This window comes from Oncorhynchus masou, chromosome 29 (assembly GCF_036934945.1).
Source record: "Oncorhynchus masou masou isolate Uvic2021 chromosome 29, UVic_Omas_1.1, whole genome shotgun sequence".
NCBI classification, from domain to species: Eukaryota; Metazoa; Chordata; class Actinopteri; order Salmoniformes; family Salmonidae; genus Oncorhynchus; species Oncorhynchus masou.
Genome location: NC_088240.1, coordinates 66,365,946 through 66,379,364, shown reverse-complemented (window position 1 = coordinate 66,379,364; position 13,419 = coordinate 66,365,946). Strand labels below are relative to the sequence as shown.

Below are 13,419 nucleotides of genomic sequence, written 5' to 3'. Positions count from 1 at the left end.
AATAAATGTTCCTGATCTTTGTTATAGCTTTCAGATATAGAACAGACAGTTCAGATCAAACTTCCTTTTGATTTTTTTTTTGGGGGGGGCTATCTGTTGTTCCATGTAGTGAATTTGTTATTCAATGCATTTGTATGGGCCAAATACAATTTTTAATCAAATATTTTTTTTAAATTTTGGGGGGGATTCTTCAAGGGGTTTTAAAATTCTAAATCAAATAGCTAAATGATCCTTGGTATGACCTTCTTAAAATAATTGTATATAGCTTAGTAGAAATCCAGAGGGATTTAACTTAATGCGCTAGCTAGGTAAGACAACCGCATATCACAACCAAATTGGTCACATACGTATGGTTAGCAGATGTTAATGTGAGTATAGCGAAATGCTTGTGTTTGTAGTTCCGACAATGCAGTAATATATATATTTTTACCTTTATTTAACTAGGCAAGTCAGTTAAGAACAAATTCTTATTTTCAATGACGGCCTAGGAACAGTGGGTTAACTGCCTGTTCAGGGGCAGAATGACAGATTTGTACCTTGTCAGCTCAGGGATTTGAACTTGCAACCTTACTAGTCCAACACTTTAACCACTAGGCTACCCTGCCACCCCAATGGAGAACAACGAAGGACCTCTAGCAAGTAATCTAACAAATTCACAACGACTACCTTATACACACAAATGTAAGGGATGAATAAGATGCAATCATTGTAAGTAAAACTATCCTCAACAAAGCAACTTTCGGCAGAATCAGTGCCAGTAAGAAAACACAAGTGGTTTAGTGTAAGAAAGGCAAGCATAACAGTACGGTATTCGTTTTTTCCCTTTTTTTCTTGCCACTCGGCCAGAGATTTAGCCTTTATCGTCATGTCTGAATGTTTCATGGCAGTGCCAACACTGTGGTGACTTCACCCTGAGTGCCAGGGAAGCACAGGGGGTCTGCAGTGCTGCTGGGAACACACAGGGGGGTGTCTGTCTCTTCCTGAGGGACCTGAGCAGGGAGGGACATATCTAATCTTAGTGAATCTAGTCACCTAATCAGAAAGTGACATCAAGGATGCGTTTAGACAGGTAGCCCAATTCTGATATTTTTCCACTAATTGGTCTTTTGACCAATCACATCAGATCTTTTCACATCAGATACTTTTCAGAGCTGATTGGTCAAAAGACCAATTAGTGAAAAAAATATAAAAATTGGGCTGCCTGTGTAAACGCAGCCCAAAAGTAGGTTGTGAGGAGATGGTTCTTACCTCTGGGCCGTCGGTACCCATGGTGCACAGCCCATACAGAATAACGACCACACTGATCAGCATCTCCAGCACCAAAAAACCAATCAGAATGCCCAGCATACCGTTGATCAGGAGCGTCACAGGAAGGAAGCCATGCAGAGACACACCACACCAGCGTCATGGTCATGTTATCAGATGCAGCAACACAGACCAATCTTTCATTTTTATTTTTTTATTTCACCTTTATTTAACCAGGTAGGCAAGTTGAGAACAAGTTCTCATTTACAATTGCGACCTGGCCAAGATAAAGCAAAGCAGTTCGACACATACAACAACACAGAGTTACACATGGAGCAAAACAAACATACAGTCAATAATACAGTATAAACAAGTCTATATACGATGTGAGCAAATGAGGTGAGATAAGGGAGGTAAAGGCAAAAAAAGGCCATGGTGGCAAAGTAAATACAATATAGCAGGTAAAACACTGGAATGGTAGATTTGCAAAGGAAGATTGTGCAAAAGTAGAAATAAAAATAATGGGGTGCAAAGGAGCAAAATTAATTAATTAATTAAATACAGTAGGGAAAGAGGTAGTTGTTTGGGCTAAATTATAGGTGGGCTATGTACAGGTGCAGTAATCTGTGAGCTGCTCTGACAGTTGGTGCTTAAAGCTAGTGAGGGAGATAAGTGTTTCCAGTTTCAGAGATTTTTGTTTGCCCATTGTTTTTCCAGTGATTTGATCTACATCTGGCCTTTGCTTGAATTCAGGGGTATTGAAGAAAATACCTACCACAGGGTCTCCAAAGAAATTGGAGTAGTGGTGATCCTCTTTGCAGGGGTATTTGTCATGTTTGTAGGGTGTATGTTTGGACATACAGTGCATTCAGAATGTTCCTTGGGTCCAGTGTTCCTCCAAAGGAGTCTGTTGTGACAACTGCAAGGTGGGCAAGCCTCTCTCTCCTTCACTGGACCCTTACTGACACACACTCAGTCACACACTCAACCCCATCACTGAACACACTTCTGAACACCGACATTTAAATCAGCTCAGGTCATTAGTCTAATTTATTATAACTATAATTCTATATGTTATAACTCTGAGTGTTAGGTTCTTGTCTATTACGGTTCTATATTTTGTCACGTATGTTTTATGTGGACACCAGGAAGAGTAGCTGCTGCATGTGCAATAGCTAGTGATCCTAATGAACTAAACTATGACATGATCTATCACAAGAAGCTGAACAAAGGTCCAAATCATAAACTCCTTTACTGATCTACTGTCTATTTTCTCTGTCTGACCAGCTCCGTTCAGGTGGATGGATGTGTCGGCAGCCCCTGGGGGAGTGTGACCTCCCAGAGCACTGCACTGGTACCTCTCCCTACTGCCCCCCCCAACGTGTTCCTGCAGAACGGCGAGCCCTGCGAGGAAGGCTCCTCCTACTGCTATAGAGGTGTCTGAGCCAGCCTCAACACACAGTGCCAGATGTTGTGGGGACCTAGTGAGTTGCACTATTGGTCAAATGTTCTGGACCCAATAACATTGGGATTGATAACACTGTGTGGGAGCATGTGGCTAGTTATTTTGAACTGAAACATTGAAATGTTTTACTTCACCTGTGGAAACAGAGGCAACATACTCTTAAAGAAAGCACAAATATATTTCCCTTGGTTGACTAATTGACTAAGGGGTTGACTGATCTTGAACCCAGAACCAAATCAACTACTTGATTTCACGAGGGGTTGACAGTGGTTGGTTGAGTTAACAGTGGTTGAACTGGACACCACCCTAAAAGCAAGCCTCTGAACGCCATCTAAACAGCTTTCTCCTACTTACCTAGAAGTAATGTATGTGGGGTTACTGCCAGCATATACAAGAGTAATTCCACTAAAGAGGACCTACGGGATAAATAAACATCCTGAACTTCAGAGGCAGATCACATACACAATGTATGGAAGTATCGTTCAACAATGCACGTGGCATGAATACAAATAGCACAGTTCCATTTTCTTTTTAATTTAACCTAAAAGACAACTGATCAATATTTAGCTTACCCATCCTCCAACAATTAACATGAAAAAGACATTTTAAAGAAACTGTTCAGCTGAAAAAGATATCCAGCCATGGAGACCGTTAGCAGAGTGAGACACATAAAACTAATATCAAATGAACCGATTACACATTAATACGCTATGGGCACAACATTAATGTTGTTGCAAATTTAATCAAAGCTTGCTCGCTCACTGTTGGGCGGGGTGAAAAAGAAAATCTTACCATAGTTAACTTAGCTAAGTATATAGACTACTTAGAGTTAAACAGGCAATGCATGACATTTGTTGGCATGTTGCTCCTTCATAGTTTTTACAGGATACTGCAAAGGGTGTGATTGTGAATGTTACCAATTCAGCAAGCATCATTTGATTTGTCTTTGTATTAGTTACTCTTAAGGAAAAGAGAAGTCACCTCTGAGTAATGTGCTGCTATATTGAATCGCTCGCAACATTTTATAATAATGATACAATTTCAGATCACTTACCGTTGCCTTCTGTTAAAGTGAATGGGATATGCAGTTTCTTTTTCCAGTAACACACCCAAAGGATAGTGGTTTGTAGAATGCACTGCCTACCCTGACTGCACATCACTGGAAAAACAATGGGCAAATTGGTTTTGCATGGCCCGGTCTCCTAGGAGTGTGCTCATTTTCAACCATTCCATTGGTCCTAAAGACAATTCTCCACCCACGCAAAACAAACTCGACCAATGCAAGAACACTAGTCAACTCCTCCTACTGATCTGTTGAGGGTGAGGCTATTAAATCAGGGATGGATGAAATTGCCCTCATGTCATTAATTATATTTAGCCTACAGCGCCCCGGCATTTAGGAGCGCGCCAGTCAACATGCATTCTCAGTTGCACTTCAATCAATAATGCAAAAGATGAATGGGTGATTTGAGTGCATGTGATGTCAGGTTGGCATTTCACCTCCAGAAAAGCATTAAACAGAACCTGATGGAAATAGCGATAAGGTTACAGTGATCTGTGTAAACTATGTAGACACTAACACTTGAAGAGGAAATATTACATTTATTGAATGAAAGAATGATAGTCAGAAATCAAGAGCAACTCTCCAGTAATATGAAATAGCAAAGAGTCCTACTTCATGAATTAGTAAGCACTACATTCATCAGGACAGAACCATCACCAGGACACATGACTGTTCACATTGATAACAAAACATCGGAAACATTCGCAATGGCATCACACTTCCTAGGGTGAGGTGTATGGTATTGTTCTGCCTCAAGGAGAGTACGGTGGAGCCGGGGTGTCAGAGTCTTCAACACTGCTCAGTAAGGCCACGTCACTCTCGCTCAGGGAGGCCTGGCTGGCTCCGGTGGGGTCAGTACCAGTCTCTACCACCACCTAGACCCAATGACAAGGTTCAGGAAGGAGGATGAAGTGAGGAACTAGCACAGACTGGCATCATCTCAAACTGACCAGTCAACATGACTCATATACACTTCACGATTCTGGGGATTTGAAAGGACTGGATTGATACGTCTAAGCAATATGGTGTGAACTACCAGAGGACTAGGTGGAGCTATTCAGTTATTGTTGGTACCTAGGAGTTTACAAGAGGGGGAGTCAAGAATTGTAGCAATGTTCTGTTAAACAGGCAAAATTGTTCATGCCCCGTAACATTTGAGCTACTGTAAGACTGTACTTTAAAAACTGTAATAAAAAGTACAGCTGCAGCACTTTCTGCTTGCTCAGACTATTAACATGACGTAAGCGATGACTGCAGCGTTCTCAAGCTTACCATTCCCCGGCCACAGCTCAGGCTGTAGTACCCACGGAGGTGAATGGATTTCCCAGAGAAGACGCAGACAGTGAGAGCCACACAGAGCTCCATCACCGTCAGGACCAGTAGTAGGCCCTTCACCCCATTCAAGACTGTCTGATGCACACAGAGGTACAACAAGAGGAATAGGTGTCAAGGGTTGGGCTAACGTTTTGCATTGTAACTTTAGGTTTGTTCAGGTTTCTCATCCTCGTAAAACAATAGCAACGGTATCTCGTAAATACATAAAACGTTTAATAAGCCAGCAAAGACTCATTTCTCTAGCTCCTTGCAGCCTTTAATAAACTGTTTGGAAACACAGGAGACTGCTAAGGGGAGAACGGATCATTGTAATTTCCAGAACGGTGCAAATGCAATGGCATAAAACACACAGAAACAATGTGTGTGATGTATTTGATACCATTCCACTTATTCTGCTCCAGCCATTACTACAAGCCCATCCTCCCCAATTAAGGTGCCAACAACCTCGTGTTTGGAAGGTTATTTAGTTCTCTGAAGTCAGTATAACAAAATGCATACAGCAAAATTACATGAACCAGGTCACTTCCATAAATACTTACATATAGTGTCCTAACCATAATTGTGCATTCCTTTATCCTGTTCTGGTTGGAATCGGAAGTATAGTTGGCGTCGGTGTCGGTGCAGAAACCATCCTCATGTTTCACAGTCAGAAGCATACAAATATAGGCAACCCCAGCCAGAGCCACAAGGACACTGACGACATTCACAGCCAGAGTCCCTTTAATCTGACAGGGTGAGAAATGGGGAGGGGAAACAGAACAACCATTGCATGACAATGTTAGTTTGTGTTTAAAAAATATATGGACATAGGAAATCTATTAACTGTTCCAATTGGTTAGATTTGGGTTTGTGAGTTTGTCTAGGAAAATATATCCTGTTTTACTTCCTAATAGCAAAGATTTAATTTCTGATATACATCTCAACTTATAAATCTAATAAAGTAAACTTGAAGTGCACACTGCTATTAACCATAGTCACAGTGAATGACTTACCAGACTCAAACGTGTTCCTCTCCGGGCAGTCACAGTGAATGACTTACCAGACTCAAACGTGTTCCTCTCCGACTCAAGTGAATGACTTCCCAGACTCAAAGTCCTCTCCGGGCAGTCACAGTGAATGACTTACCAGACTCAAACGTGTTTAATTTCAGTGAATGACTCTCCTCAAAATGTTCCTCTCCGGGCAGTCACAGTGAATGACTTGGACTCAGCCCTCTCCGGGCAGTCACAGTGAATGACTTACCAGACTCAAACGTGTTCCTCTCCGGGCAGACACAGTGAATGACTTACCAGACTCAAATGTGTTCCTCTCCGGGCAGTCACAGTGAATGACTTACCAGACTCAAACGTGTTCCTCTCCGGGCAGTCACAGTGAATGACTTACCAGACTCAAACGTGTTCCTCTCCGGGCAGCCACAGTGAATGACTTACCAGACTCAAACGTGTTCCTCTCCGGGCAGCCACAGTGAATGACTTACCAGACTCAAACATGTTCCTCTCCGGGCAGCCACAGTGAGAGATCCAGAGAGGACAAACTGGAGAGTGTGAGCAACAGGAAAGAAAGACACTTTAGACCATTGACATATGACACTAAGGTGATGCTGACCAATCAACTGCCACATCCAATGTCACCTACTGTAGAGGTCTACACTTAGATAGATAAACACAAGTTCTGCCATCTCCTGTGGGTGTGGGATGCGCTTTGGTCATGAGTGCTGATCTGAAGTCAGTTATCCTTCTCGTTCACCTACTTTTCTAGGTTACAATAGTACTACTGTAAGATAGATGACAGCAGATTCACTCTGAGGAAACATCTCTAAAATTGCATGTGTCCATGTAGCATTAAGTGTGTTGAATATTACTTGCCCCCTTGGGACCAAGAACTTACAGCAACTCCCATGAAGAGTGGGAACTGGTCATACAGGATAGGGGAGAGAAGAGCAGACAGGCTCACCACAATGCACACCAATCCAAGGACGATCTGCACAATCTGAGACAACAGCAATTTGGGGAACACTGAGTAACAATAGTGGAAATGGTAACTAATAGTGGTTCACAGTTTAGCCTAGAAGTTCTCTTCTCAATCAAATTGCCCTCAAAGGATGTTAAATATAGATCTTTACAATAGGACAGCTAATGATTGAATCTAATGGCAAATGGATGGAATGAGCACTAAAGACAAAGGACAGCAATATTTTGTTCTCACCCCAAGAGATTGTGGCTGAAGCTGCAGGAACACCCTTGTCATCTCTGACACTTTAGTGGTAGGCAGTGGCACACCAGGGGGCGCACTCTGGATCTGGGGAGTGACATTCAGAAGTGGCACTGAAGCCTTGCCATTCTCCACCAAGTGGAAAACTTGTGACACCACCACAATTCCATTTGCAGTGGTGATAGAGGTGGACATGGTTGATGATCCTTGTGTGGGTGGTTGACTTCAACAAATTCCTGCAAAGAAAATTCAACAAACACCTGCAAATAAATCTACCACTGAAAGCTTGATACTTTAATACAGCTGCAGACATTTTGTCATTGTTCGTTATGACATTAAAGATAACCTAAGTCTTCTCTAGGTTGTCCTTGGTATAGAAATAACATTTCAACACTAGCCTTTTGAAGAACAAAATTGAGGTTTGAAGAGTAAAATGTAGGTGTACTTCAAATGCCCCAGAACAGCGGTAACTAGCACAGAATGGGCCTTTCTTAGGTCTCGCAAACAGGATTTGATCACAAAGAGACTAACGTCATTGACAGGTTAAATAAATCAATACAATATTGACAACACTCAATGATTACAATATATGATTGTTTTTTCAAGACACATTTGAGTTGCACTTGGAAATCTGTGTTTTGTATTTCAATGGAAATTGAATGTAAACTATGGAAGCTGGCACATTATTACAGTTATTAGGCCTCCAGCTGTTAACACAAATCGCCTAATCAATATTAATTTAGCCAACATTTGTAACAATTCAAATTGGACAACATACCACTTGTCCACTTTTTCCAGGTTCGGGAACAGCTAATGTACAAACACGGAAGTACTAGGCTATAATCTGGGATCCTTTTACAACGTTTACAGATCCCTGTTGCGTCTGCTCTTTCATATCATATGCCGCGTTCAAAACAATTGGAAACTCGGAAATATCTGACTTCAGTCCGTTCATGACAACTGGGACTTCTGGGAAAAAAAACGTTTGAACTGGCAATCAACTCGGAATTCAAAGTCGGAAGCTGGAGCATCTTTCTTGAGCTGCAACTTTCCGACTTGAAGATCACTGACGTCATGATTTGACCTAGTTTTTTCCGAGTTCCCAGTTGGCTTGAAAGCACCAATATCACAGTTTATAAACTCAAGAGACCGCGATATTTCTGGGAACGCTTGCTTAAACAGACACACCCTCTCCCCTCAAATTTAGTCGACACTTCTGATAACGTTTCATGACGTCTGACGAGACGCAGGGTATGGAGGATATAGTTTATCGATCGAGGTTGCGACACCAGGAATAAAGTGTATCGAATTCGAATGCGTTTTCTAACAAATTAACATACTCGCCGATGTATCGAATCCCAACACTGCTGCTGTATTTAGCCTTGAATCGTTTTTAATGATTTATTTTTCTTACGGTGACTGAGAGTCTGAGTTGAAAAGTATCGGGATTTATCCGACCATCCTCGTTCCTCTCAGCCTGTAAATCTGTCATCGTCATCCATAACTTTTTATTATGAAAACCTGTCTCTTTTTGTCAAACCGCTAACCCTCTTCAGGATTCGAATTTATAGAAGGGTAGCCGAAATGTGTTAAGCCTAAACACCACATGAGTTAAATATTGTTTATCTCAAATAATATACATGAATTAATTTATAAACGCTATGTCAAGTTCACATCGAAAATGTAATGTTGGCGAAATTGTTTTGATTGTAAATCAAGGAAGTATTTGAAAACACAGAATTGGATGAAAACGTGAGAACGACAAATATACTCTTAATTGTTTGAAATCAGTGCACAAGGCACACAAGCAGGACAATTAAATAGTTTATACAATGGAGCATTCAAAGACTGACATTAATTGATCAAAATGTAATTAGAGAATTCAGCTTTTGTGCCCTTAGTGAATTAAGGGTAGAATACTTGACACCACAGAGGGGAAAACAACTGAACACAAATAATTATAATTAACTGAAAATGGAGAGCAACTGATCGCTGGCTCCATCAGAATGCCCAGCTCGTAAGGAGCAGAGGATGGGGCTGACTAAGTGTCAGCCGGGCATAGGTGTCGGGCACGGACAGAGGCCCAGCCGGGCACAGGTGTGGAGGGCACGGACAGAAGCCCAGCCGGGCATAGGTGTCGGGCACGGAGAGAGGCCCAGCCGGGCACAGGTGTGGAGGGCACGGACAGAAGCCCAGCCGGGCATAGTTGTCGGGCACGGACAGAGGACCAGCCGGGCACCGGTGTGGACGGCACGGACAGAAGCCCAGCCGGGCATAGGTGTCGGGCACGGACAGAGGCCCAGCCGGGCACAGGTGTGGAGGGCACGGACAGAGGCCCAACCGGGCATAGGTGTGGAGATCATGAACTGAGGCCCAGCCGGGCACAGGTATGGGGATCATGAACTGAGGCCCAGCAAGGCACAGGCGTGGCGTTCATAAACAGAGGCCCAGCAGGGCACAGGTGTGGCGTTCATAAACAGAGGCCCAGCAGGGCACAGGTGTGGGGATCATGAACTGAGGCCCAGCAAGGCACAGGTGTGGCGTTCATAAACAGAGGCCCAGCAGGGCACAGGTGTGGGGATCATGAACTGAGGCCCAGCAAGGCACAGGTGTCGAGGGCACAGACAGAAGCCCAGCCAGGCACAGGTGTGGAGATCATGAACAGAGGCCCAGCCGGGCACAGGCGTGGCGTTCATAAACAGAGGCCCAGCAGGGCACAGGTGTCAAGGCCACGGACAGAGAACCAGCTGGTGGTGGAGTAGTCTGTACAGGAGCGGAGGACTGATACTGTTAGAGGTGTGAAATGGATGCTGGATGGTGATGGTGATGGTGGATGCTGGACTCCTACAAAGTCATCTGATTGGCAGCATGTTTTTTTGCATCACTCTTCATCAATGCCACCAAATACCCAGCATACCACAGTGCATTTTCAACAACCTACTTGAAGGTCTGCTTCCTCTGAAGGCTGAATTGCATCTCATGTTGCCCCAACAAATGTGCCTTGTTGCTGGGTTGCCAACTCTGAGCAGTACAGCTCTCCTGGCCAAATGTATCCAGAGATATAGCCCTGGTGTACTCTCTTTTAGAACTATGTCTGCTGAAATGCCTAAATGAAATGCTTGCTTGCAAGCTACCTCTCAACAAAGCCTTTATCATACAGCATGTCTTGGGGGTATGACATTTGTGTGTCTTTCTCATTCATCATTATTCACATTTCATCAGGACTATCTGTAATCATGGTAGCATCCACATGTATATAGAAGTGTTTAGAAACATTCTATTCTTATTTACAATAAGTGACTCCAAAATGACACAATACATTATTTGTCAGTAATTTATATTAGGCACAAAATAATCTGAAACACAACCAAAACAAAGAGCAAATATTTGTAGAGTCACAAGCTTGATGTAATCATTGCGTGCTAGGAATATGGGACCAAATACTAAACTTTTGACTACTTAAATACACATAAGTGAATGTATCCCAATACTTTTGGTTCCTCTTAAATGGGGGGACTATGTAGAAAAGGTGTTGTAATAAAAAGTGCTGTAATATGGATGAAAATACCTTCAAATTAAAGCTGACATCCAAAGCCAATTCACACTTTAAAAATAACATTTATGCTCCATTGACTAAGGACTAACATTAGCCCGAACAGGAACGTAGGACAGGGAACTGACGAGCACAGGTGTGGAGGATAGAGGGTCAGGGGGTGGAGTAGCCCATACAGGTGTGGGGGATAGAGGCCCAGGGGTGGAGTAGCCCATACAGGAGTGGAGGATAGAGGCCCAGGGGGTGGAGTAGCCCATACAGGTGTGGAGGATAGAGGCCCAGGGGGTGGAGTAGCCCATACAGGAGTGGAGGATAGAGGCCCAGGGGGTGGAGTAGCCCATACAGGAGTGGAGGACAGGGGACTGACTGATGCAGCTGTGGACTGGATGCTGGTAGAGGAGGTGGGAGTAGGATGAAAGGTGCCAACAAGAGTCAGGGCTGTCTCCAGCACTGGAACTGTCAGGTCCTGAAATTCCACAAGCTCGACAAAGCCCTCATCATCCTCCCCTTGGACATCAGGATCACCTGTCACCAGTTCTGCAATGGCAGCCTTATAATCCTGCAGCACCAAACCAGTTAGATAGAAGAGGTACTCCAAATGAGTTCTGAGAATACACCCTGGACTGAGAATGGAATAATTCTATTATAACATTTCACAATGAGAAATGTGTTGCTGTTTGTATTAAATATAAAAGCTGCATTCGATTATTAATTACATTAAAAGTATATTGCCATTACCAGTGTATTTGCATGGAAAAGTGTAAGGAATCATATGTTCCAACTGATGACATTCCTACTGCACAGAATGTGGGCAATACAGCTTTACCTGCCAGAGCTTCCTGGATATCAAGAGCAGCAGAAGATGGGCAAAGTACCTCTCCTGAAGATGTGCGAGGAGAGGCTATCCGCATCTGCCAAGAAGTTATGCCTGCAGAGAAGAACGAAGTTGGTGATACCATTGATGTTGGGCATCGTCTCGGCAAGAAGGAACAGCAAAACGATTCAAGACCAAGGGATATTCTCATCCTCTTCACTGTCAGATTCTACAGGGATGCTGTCTGGAAAGCTGCTAGGAAGAACGCCTTCCTCCAGAGCCATGGTATGCGTTTCACCGAGCATCTCAGCCCGGAGGACAAAGAAAGAAGGAACAAGTTGTGGCCAACAAAAGCACGAATGAGGGAAAGGCTGCTTACTTTGTCGGAGGATGAGGCTTCATCAACGGTTCAGAAATCCATATTCCTCCCTAAAATCTCACCAAAAGGAACTGATTGATGGTTTCAGCCATGGTATTCTCATTTTCCTTATATTGTTAACCTAACAAGCATCAGGTGACTATTTTTCAGAGTATTTCAATTTATTAGTTTGTTCTTGTATGACCAGAAGACCTATTTTGTTTACAAACTTCCGAAGAAGACTAAAAACATTATTTATTTTTATGTATACAGTAACTAAGATACTGTTTTAAAGGGCATACATGTCTGCTCTGACTTTACACAGGTATTGTTCTATTTAGTTATTAATGCTTATTTCCAAGTGAAACAGGTCTTAGGAACATGTATATGTAAAACGTTTTTTATTCCATTTTTTATGATCAGTTTTCATATGCACTTAAAATAGTAGGTACCCTTTTATTTAAATTATTAATTTGTATTTTATTTCTCAGAATAGTTCCTGATTACACTAAACAGGGTTTTTAGTCTCTCTTACTACAAGAACCCTTGGTTTGGTCTTGAACATAATTTTCAGTTGAGTTGAATTTAAAAGCCAGATAACATCTAGCTCAAAGTTTATGGAATAAGCTATTTTCACTTTAAATTGACTTAAATGGTGCAGATCTCGGGTTCCTTATTGTTTACGTTAACTGCTCCTACGTCTTTGACACATCCCACTACAGTTTCTACTTTTATATAATCTTGGTTGTTTTGTCTGTGTCTATAGTTTCTCTTAATGCTATAGGGGATTACGAAACAATGTGAAGCGCAAGGCCTGATTTTTATTTGCTAAACAATTTCGAACAGATTTTTGCTTTTTTCATGAGTCTCACTCAATTTCAGCTGATGCCAACTTCTGGAGGTCACAGTGTGGCAACGATATTTGGCTTTCCCATGGATCTGAACGCTCCGCCGGTGTCACTACAATGAAAAATACCTTTGGTGGTAATATTCTACACTCGGAATGTGACCCTTTTGGTCACTTTATTTGTCTTGTGATCAGTTACAATGACATTACGCTCATTACTGTAAACTTCTATGGGTACAACACCAAACATGAGAATGATGAGTTGCTTGAATCTATAGAGAAACATATACTTCATTGGTTATCTAAATTTCCCAATTCATTATTATTGATAGGAGGGGACTTTAACATTACTATAGATAATTCAACTGATAGATGGCCCCCTGGTAGGCCAACCAATCAGAATTTGGGTTTAATACTTTTTATGGAAAAGTTTGATCTTACTGATATATGGAGAGAGAGGTTTCCAGCCGACAGATCATTCACTTGGAGTAACAATACAGGCTCCAGACAATCCAGAATAGATCTTTG

At 42.4% G+C, this 13,419-nt stretch overlaps 1 protein-coding gene across 1 annotated transcript; it reads right to left on the bottom strand.

The window, feature by feature from the left end:
- Positions 1-4,297: 4,297 nt before the first annotated feature.
- Positions 4,298-8,233, bottom strand: LOC135520337 (membrane-spanning 4-domains subfamily A member 4A-like). Its single transcript, XM_064945808.1, has 7 exons — positions 8,098-8,233; positions 7,314-7,555; positions 6,996-7,097; positions 6,586-6,642; positions 5,648-5,833; positions 5,046-5,183; positions 4,298-4,648 (listed from the first exon to the last, which is right to left on the bottom strand). The coding sequence occupies exons 2-7, from the start codon at positions 7,512-7,514 to the stop codon at positions 4,526-4,528; spliced, it is 807 nt and encodes a 268-aa protein (XP_064801880.1). The 5' UTR covers positions 7,515-7,555; positions 8,098-8,233; the 3' UTR covers positions 4,298-4,525.
- Between the last annotated feature and the right edge of the window lie 5,186 nt (positions 8,234-13,419).

Excerpts from the sequence above, each read along its gene's own strand:
- LOC135520337 (XM_064945808.1), bottom strand. The coding sequence starts at position 7,514 with ATGTCCACCTCTATCACCACTGCAAATGGAATTGTGGTGGTGTCACAA. Across the intron at positions 7,098-7,313 it reads TTCAGCCACAATCTCTTGGG|ATTGTGCAGATCGTCCTTGG; the intron begins GTGAGAACAAAA and ends CTGTTGTCTCAG. Across the intron at positions 5,184-5,647 it reads TTATGGTTAGGACACTATAT|ACAGTCTTGAATGGGGTGAA; the intron begins GTAAGTATTTAT and ends TGTGTGCATCAG.